Source organism: Ylistrum balloti, unplaced genomic scaffold, assembly GCF_031769215.1.
Source record: "Ylistrum balloti isolate Yb309-2 unplaced genomic scaffold, AGI_CSIRO_Ybal_v1 Utg370598, whole genome shotgun sequence".
Lineage (NCBI taxonomy): Eukaryota > Metazoa > Mollusca > Bivalvia > Pectinida > Pectinidae > Ylistrum > Ylistrum balloti.
The window spans coordinates 662,331-672,142 of NW_026782370.1; the positions used below are offsets into that span (position 1 = coordinate 662,331).

At 38.6% G+C, this 9,812-nt stretch overlaps 1 protein-coding gene across 1 annotated transcript; it reads left to right on the forward strand.

Annotated features, from left to right (window-relative positions):
- Nucleotides 1–942: 942 nt before the first annotated feature.
- Nucleotides 943–4,275, forward strand: LOC132556899 (uncharacterized). The gene is made up of 3 exons (XM_060221354.1): nucleotides 943–1,044; nucleotides 2,920–2,997; nucleotides 3,064–4,275. Exons 1-3 carry the CDS (start codon nucleotides 943–945, stop codon nucleotides 4,273–4,275), a joined length of 1,392 nt encoding a protein of 463 aa, XP_060077337.1.
- Nucleotides 4,276–9,812: the final 5,537 nt, after the last annotated feature.

Below are 9,812 nucleotides of genomic sequence, written 5' to 3' on the forward strand. Positions count from 1 at the left end.
CGATAACCTATCCTTTTTAACACTGATATCTTCCCTAACACACACATCCTAGCAACTCCGATGTCACCCCTTAAAACCTACCCCCTTGTAACAACAACGCCAAATTTTATATCCCTCCTTTAGCAACCCTTAAACCACAATTAACACATATTATCCATTATATCCGCGCGTACAGCCTACCGCTAGTAATCCGGATGTCAACCTTTCCTACCTACCCCTAATAATTCTGATATCAACATTTACAATCTACCCATTGTGACCCGATGTCTTGATGTCTTTCCTTCAACCAATCATTAATAGCCTTGACGTCCGCCCTTACGGATTTACCCCTCATTACCATGATTTCCTCCCTCACAAACTCTCCCTATAACCCCTGATATCCACTTTTACAACCCATCCTTAGGTACCATTAATGCCGACCCCTAGTAATTCGTGTCCAACCTTACAAACTACCCCTAGTAATTCGTGTCCAACCTTACAACCTACCCCTAGTAATTCGTGTTCAACCTTACAACCTACCCCTAGTAATTCGTGTCCAACCCTACAACCTACCCCTAGTAATTCGAGTCCAACCTTATAGCCCACCACTAGCAATTCATGTCCAACCTTACAACATACCCCTAGTAACTCGTGTCCAGCCTTACTACCTACTTCAGTAACTCGTGTTCAACCTTACAACCTACACCTAGTAATTCGTGTCCAACCCTACAACCTACCCCTAGAAACTGGTGTCCAACCTTATTACCTACCCCTAGTAATTCGTGTTCAACCCTACAACCTACCCCTAGAAACTGGTGTCCAACCCTACAACCTACCCCTAGTAAGCTTGATTCATATCCCCATAGTATACTGATTTGCTTCCTTGCGAGGTACGTTGTATGGAGAGGTGTAACACCTTATTGACAAACCATTGTACACCTTAATACACCTGAAAGACAGACCATGGTAAAACTAAATACATCTGATAGACAGCCCATAGTAAACCTAACCACACCTGATAGACAGCCCATAGTAAACCTAACCACACCTGATAGACAGCCCATAGTAAACCTAAATACACCTGATAGACAGCCCATAGTAAACCTAAATACACCTGACAGACAGCCCATAGTAAACCTTAATACACCTGATAGACAGCCCATAGTAAAGCTAAATACACCTGATAGACAGCCCATAGTAGACCTAAATACACCTGATAGACAGCCCATAGTAAACCTAAATACACCTGACAGACATCCCATAGTAAACCTAAATACATCTGATAGACAGTCCATAGAAAACCTAAATACACCTGATAGACAGCCCATAGTACCTCTAAATACACGTGATAGACAGCCCATAGTAAACCTAAATACACCTGATAGACAGCCCATAGTAAACCTAAATACACCTGATAGACATCCCATAGTAACTCTAAATACACGTGATAGACAGCCCATAGTAAACCTAAATACACCTGATAGACAGCCCATAGTAAACCTAAATACACCTGATAGACAGCCCATAGTAAACCTAAATACACCTGATAGACAGCCCATAGTAGACCTAAATACACCTGATAGACATCCCATAGTAACTCTAAATACACATGATAGACAGCCCATAGTATTCCTAAATACACCTGATAGACATCCCATAGTAAACCTAAATACACCTGATAGACAGTCCATAGTAAACCTAAATACACCTGATAGACATCCCATAGTAAACCTAAATACACCTGATAGACATCCCATAGTAAACCTAAATACACCTGATAGACAGCCCATAGTAAACCTAAATACACCTGATAGACATCCCATAGTAACTCTAAATACACCTGATAGACATCCCATAGTAACTCTAAATACACGTGATAGACAGCCCATAGTAAACCTAAATACACGTGATAGACAGCCCATAGTAAACCTAAATACACCTGATAGACAGCCCATAGTAACTCTAAATACACGTGATAGACAGCCAATGTTAAACCTAAAAACACCTGGTAGACAGCCCATAGTAAACCTAAATACACCTGATAGACAGTCCATAGTAAACCTAAATACACCTGATAGACATCCCATAGTAAACCTAAATACACCTGATAGACATCCCATAGTAAACCTAAATACACCTGACAGACATCCCATAGTAAACCTAAATACACCTGATAGACATCCCATAGTAAACCTAAATACACCTGATAGACAGTCCATAGTAAACCTAAATACACGTGATAGACAGCCCATAGTAAACCTAAATACACCTGATAGACAGCCCATAGTAAACCTAAATACACGTGATAGACAGCCCATAGTAAACCTAAATACACGTGATAGACAGCCCATAGTAAACCTAAATACACCTGATAGACAGCCCATAGTAAACCTAAATACACCTGATAGACAGTCCATAGTAAACCTAAATACACCTGATAGACAGTCCATAGTAAACCTAAATGCACCTGATAGACATCCCATAGTAAACCTAAATACACCTGATAGACAGCCCATAGTAAACCTAAATACACCTGACAGACAGCCCATAGTAAACCTTAATGCACCTGATAGACAGTCCATAGTAAACCTAAATACACCTGATAGACAGCCCATAGTAAACCTAAATACACGTGATAGACAGCCCATAGTAAACCTAAATACACCTGATAGACAGCCCATAGTAAACCTAAATACACCTGATAGACAGTCCATAGTAAACCTAAATACACCTGATAGACAGCCCATAGTAAACCTAAATACACCTGATAGACAGTCCATAGTAAACCTAAATACACCTGATAGACATCCCATAGTAAACCTAAAAACACCTGATAGACAGCCCATAGTAAAGCTAAATACACCTGATAGACAGCCCATAGTAGACCTAAATACACCTGATAGACAGCCCATAGTAAACCTAAATACACCTGATAGATAGCCCATAGTAGACCTAAATACACCTGATAGACATCCCATAGTAAACCTAAATACACCTGATAGACAGTCCATAGTAAACCTAAATACACCTGATAGACATCCCATATTAAACCTAAATACACCTGATAGACAGACCATAGTAAACCTAAATACACCTGATAGACAGTCCATAGTAAACCTAAATACACCTGACAGACAGCCCATAGTAAACCTAAATACACGTGATAGACAGTCCATAGTAAACCTAAATACACCTGACAGACAGCCCATAGTAAACCTAAATACACGTGATAGACAGTCCATAGTAAACCTAAATACACCTGATAGACAGCCCATAGTAAACCTAAATACACATGATAGACAGCCCATAGTATTCCTAAATACACCTGATAGACATCCCATAGTAAACCTAAATACACCTGATAGACAGCCCATAGTAAACCTAAATACACCTGATAGACAGCCCATAGTAAACCTAAATACACCTGATAGACAGCCCATAGTAAACCTAAATACACCTGATAGACAGCCCATAGTAAACCTAAATACACCTGATAGACAGCCCATAGTAACTCTAAATACACCTGATAGACAGTCCATAGAAAACCTAAATACACCTGACAGACAGCCCATAGTAAACCTAAATACACCTGATAGACAGTCCATAGTAAACCTAAATACACCTGATAGACAGCCCATAGTAAACCTAAATACACCTGATAGACAGTCCATAGTAAACCTAAATACACCTGATAGACAGTCCATAGTAAACCTAAATACACCTGATAGACAGTCCATAGTAAACCTAAATACACCTGATAGACAGCCCATAGTAAACCTAAATACACCTGATAGACAGCCCATAGTAAACCTAAATACACCTGATAGACAGTCCATAGTAAACCTAAATACACCTGATAGACAGTCCATAGTAAACCTAAATACACCTGACAGACAGCCCACAGTAAACCTAAATACACCTGATAGACAGCCCATAGTAAACCTAAATACACCTGATAGACAGCCCATAGTAAACCTAAATACACCTGATAGACAGTCCATAGTAACTCTAAATACACGTGATAGACAGCCCATAGTAAACCTAAATACACCTGACAGACAGCCCATAGTAAACCTAAATACACCTGATAGACAGCCCATAGTAAACCTAAATACACCTGATAGACAGCCCATAGTAAACCTAAATACACCTGATAGACAGCCCATAGTAAACCTAAATACACCTGATAGACAGCCCATAGTAAACCTAAATACACCTGATAGACAGCCCATAGTAAACCTAAATACACCTGATAGACAGCCCATAGTAAACCTAAATACACCTGATAGACAGTAAACCTAAGTAAACCTAAATACACCTGATAGACAGTCCATAGTAAACCTAAATACACGTGATAGACATTCCATAGTAAACCTAAATACACCTGATAGACAGTCCATAGTAAACCTAAATACACCTGATAGACATCCCATAGTAAACCTAAATACACCTGATAGACATTCCATAGTAAACCTAAATACACCTGACAGACAGCACATAGTAAACCTAAATACACCTGATAGACATCCCATAGTAAACCTAAATACACCTGATAGACAACCCATAAACCTAAATACACCTGATAGACAGCCCACCTAAAGTAAACCTAAAAACACCTGATAGACAGCCAATATTAAATCTAAATACACGTGATAGACAGTCCATAGTAAACCTAAATGCACCTGATAGACAGCCCAAAGTAAACCTTAATGCACCTGATAGACAGCCCACAGTAAACCTAAATACACCTGACAGACAGCCCATAGTAAACCTAAATACACGTGATAGACAGTCCATAGTAAACCTAAAAACACCTGATAGACAGCCAATATTAAATCTAAATACACCTGATAGACAGCCAATATTAAATCTAAATACACCTGATAGACAGCCCATAGCAATCCCTACATACATCTGATAGTCCACCACAGAAACCCCGACATACATCTGATAGTCAACCCATAGAAACCCTTACATACGTCTGATAGAAACCCATAGTAAACCATACATCTGATAGCCCATCAACATACATCTGATAGACCAACATACATCTGATAGTCAACCCATAGAAACCCTTACATACGTCTGATAGTTAACCCACGGTAACCCTCAAGTACATCTGATAGTTAACCGATAGAAACCCTTACATACATCTGATAGTCAACCCATAGAAACCCCTTACCTACGTCTGATAGTCAACCCATAGAAACCCCTTACGTACGTCTGATAATCAACCCATAGAAACCCCTTACATACATCTGATAGTCAACCCATAGAAACCCCTTACGTACATCTGATAGTCAACCGATAGAAACCCCTTACATACGTCTGATAGTCAACCCATAGAAACCCTGACATACATCTGATACTCAACCCATAGAAACCCTTACTACGTCTGATAGTTAACCCATAGTAACCCTTACGTACATCTGATAGTCAACCGATAGAAACTCTTACATACATCTGATAGTCAACCGATAGAAACCCCTTACGTACGTCTGATAGTTAACCCATAGAAACCCCTTACCTACGTCTGATAGTCAACCGATAGAAACCCCTTACGTACGTCTGATAATCAACCCATAGAAACCCCTTACGTACGTCTGATAGTTAACCCATAGAAACCCCTGACATACATCTGATAGTCAACCGATAGAAACTCTTACGTACATCTGATAGTCAACCCATAGAAACCCCTTACGTACGTCTGATAATCAACCCATAGAAACCCCTTATGTACGTCTAATAATCAACCCATATAAACCCCCCACCCCCCAACACACACACATTCAGCACATTCATGCACTCCACACCCATCCACACACCCATCCACACACATTCATTCACGCCGACTTTGAAATCGACACTTTTGAATGTTTGGTTACATTAACGTATGAACAGGACGATGTAAGTTAGCGGCCGGTGACTGGAAGTTAGAAATGGGGAAAAGATATATGATATAATATATTTTAATATTCGGAAGGAGAGCGTCACACCTTTCTGGACGGTCGCTTTACTGAGTTATCCATTAATTAAAAGTAAATTTCACCTATTTTGTCAGTGACACGTTTGGACAAAAAATATACAGATATAAAATTGTTTCAAATACAATTTAGTATGTAGCTACCCTCGAACCACAAGACACTTGTCTGGTTATTGACATTCTTCCATAGAGACACCACATAGGAGCTTGAGGATTTGTCACAGCAGATGTCTCTGTCACTAAACATTTTGTCAAAGAACCGGTTGTCGTTGGTTAGTGATAGATATGACGAGCGTTTTGATGGACGTCGATCTGTCTCGTTCGTTCTATAATATGTACCATTATAGTGACTGATGCCTGTACGTATATAGTAGATTAGAATAGTAGGAAAAGTAAGCTGTACATCCAGTCAGACATAAAACACACTGTAAATTAAATAATGTTACGCATTACAGAATGAGATGTCTGATCATCGCTGTCTCATCTGCCAGATTGTATACAAAACTTAAACTGAGATATGCAATCTATGTGTTATTTAAATTACATCTAAATCCTTGTTAAATGTTATTTACTTAGATATCGCTGCAATCGGAAAATAACGAAAAAAAAAGAAATAAAATAAATATCATTTCTTATTTTGTCTGTGTTGGTATCTTTGGTCATTGGTTTGTGTGCTTGTGAAGTCGACTACAGTAGTAAGACGGATACTTTTGATTCGGAAATTAAATTTCAAAAAAGTTACATGAAACGAGACGAAAGGGACTCACTCGACATGAAGTATGGATATGTGTAATATAAATAAGGAATACGTATCGGACCGGAACCCTGGATCACCAGAAAACACAGTGGATCAGTCTAGGTATGTGCTTGGCGATTGGGATGTGTAGCAGGTCTGGACCGAGAGAAGAAAAATGGTCCTCAGTAGGTAAAGCGTCTTTAAAGGGTTGTTGTGCTTACCTTTTAATCTCTATAAACATAAAGAAATACGTACGGAAGCCGGTTAGTGCCACTTTTTTCCATGAGTTAATTTTTTTTGAGTCGTAATTACGACTTAGGTATCTCGTAATTACGACTTAGCATCTCGTAATTACGACATAGGCATCTCGTAATTACGACTAAACCTCTCGTAATTACGACATAGCTATCTCGTAATTACAACTTAGTTATCTCGATATTACGACATAATTATCTAGTAATTACGACTTAGTTATCTCGTATTTACGACTTAACTATCTCATAATTACTACTTTGTTATCTCGTTATTACAACTTAGTCATCTTGTGATATTAAGACAAAGACCGAACTGTTTTGCGGCAATGTTTACTTCCGTCGAATGGTAAGTTTATGCAAACATGTACACTTTTTCTTTTTCCCTCAGGACTGGGGAACCTCCCGATGCCATCTGTCAAAAACACGTGTGTGAGTCGACGGAAGTAAACATTGCCGCAAAACAGTTCGGTCTTTGTCGTAATGTCACAAGATGACTAAGTTGTAATAATGAGATAACTATGTCGTAATTACTAGATAATTATGTCGTAATTACGAGATGTTTAGTCGTAATTACGAGATACCTATGTCGTAATTACGAGATGTTTAGTCGTAATTACGAGATACCTAAGTCGTAATTACGAGATAGCTATGTCGTAATTACGAGATGTTTAGTCGTAATTACGAGATGCCAAGTCGTAATTACGAGATACCTAAGTCGTAATTACGAGATAGTTATGTCGTAATTACGAGATAGCTATGTCGTAATTACGAGATGTTTAGTCGTAATTACGAGATGCCAAGTCGTAATTACGAGATACCTAAGACGTAATTACGAGATAGATATGTCGTAATTACGAGATAACTATGTCGTAATTACGAGATGTTTAGTCGTAATTACGAGATGCCAAGTCGTAATTACGAGATACCTAAGTCGTAATTACGACTTAAAAAATTTAACTCATGAAAAAAGTGGCACTAACCGGCTTCGTGTAATGATAAAGGTAATGTCACCAATATACCCGCGGATATTTTCGACCATGTGAATGATGTTTTAAACTGAAAAGGAGGGGATAGAAAGAGCTATCATACTATGTACAACCCCTAACCTGGGATACTAGCGCGCGAGCACCGGGGACTGGTAGTTTAAGGCCTTGAAAATCTGGTAAAGTTGGTAATTGGAACAAAGAAAAAAGCTATTTTTGTTTTCATTATGTCTCCCCTTCGAGGGAAGGAAGTGAGGCATATCATTTTAGTACTGATTCTTCTAGTTCCTTTTCGGGTTCTTGTTCGGAGGAAACTTTTAAACCGTTAAAGGTCTCTTACTGAAAGTAGATAGATACCTTTATTGCCTAAAGCAGCGACATGCAGTGCACCACCATAGGGTCAATGCGACCTTGACCTCAAGGTCAATGGTCAAATAAATGTTTATTTTGCAAAATGAATTCTTGTCCGGGCAATATGATTTAAACCGTTAAGAATATCTTAATGAAAGTTGTTATACTTCTATGTCACCTAAAGCCGATGTGCAGTGCACTGACTTCAAAGTCAAAGGCCGGAACATTGATTCAAAGCATTAGTCAACCTGGAACCATGTCGAACTCCAACCAAACTACATTTTATTCAGTGAATACTGAAAAGAATGGGAATAATGGTTGATATAAGTAAGATGAAATGTAGGTATTAATTAACGGACGAAGGACAGACATATTTTTTGTTTCTTTAATAAGGAGGAGATAGAGATAGTGAACAGCTTCTCCTACTTGAGTACAATAATTAGTCGCTCTGTTTGAGTACAATATCTAGTCACTCTGGTTTATTTGAGTAGAATGTCTAGTCGCTCTGGTTTACTTGAGTGCAATATCTAGTCACTCTGTTCGAGTACGATATCTAGTCGCTCTGTTTGAGTACAATATCTAGTCGCTCTGTTTGAGTACAATATCTAGTCACTCTGGTTTACTTGAGTAGAATGTCTAGTCGGTCTGGTTTACTTGAGTACAATATCTAGCCACTCTGTTCGAGTACGATATCTAGTCGGTCTGGTTTACTTGAGTACAATATCTAGTCGCTCTGTTTGAGTACAATATCTAGTCACTCTGGTTTACTTGAGTAGAATGTCTAGTCGGTCTGGTTTACTTGAGTACAATATCTAGTCACTCTGTTCGAGTACGATATCTAGTCGGTCTGGTTTACTTGAGTACAATATCTAGTCACTCTGTTTGAGTACAATATCTAGTCGGTCTGGTTTACTTGAGTACAATATCTAGTCACTCTGTTTGAGTACAATATCTAGTCACTCTGGTTTACTTGAGTACAATATCTAGTCGCTCTGGTTTACTTGAGTGCAATACCTAGTCACTCTGTTTGAGTACAATATCTAGTCGATCTGGTTTACTTGAGTACAATATCTAGTCACTCTGTTTGAGTACAATATCTAGTCGGTCTGGTTTACTTGAGAACAATATCTAGTCACTCTGTTTGAGTACAATATCTAGTCGGTCTGGTTTACTTGAGTACAATATCTAGTCACTCTGGATACTTGAGTACAATATCTAGTCACTCTGTTTGAGTACAATATCTAGTCGGTCTGGTTTACTTGAGTACAATATCTAGTCACTCTGTTTGAGTATAATACCTAGTCACTCTGGATACTTGAGTACAATATCTAGTCACTCTGTTTGAGTACAATATCTAGTCGGTCTGGTTTACTTGAGTACAATATCTAGTCACTCTGTTTGAGTACAATATCTAGTCGCTCTGGTTTACTTGAGTGCAATATCTAGTCACCCTGTTTGAGTACAATATCTAGTCGATCTGGTTTACTTGAGTACAATATCTAGTCACTCTGTTTGAGTACAATATC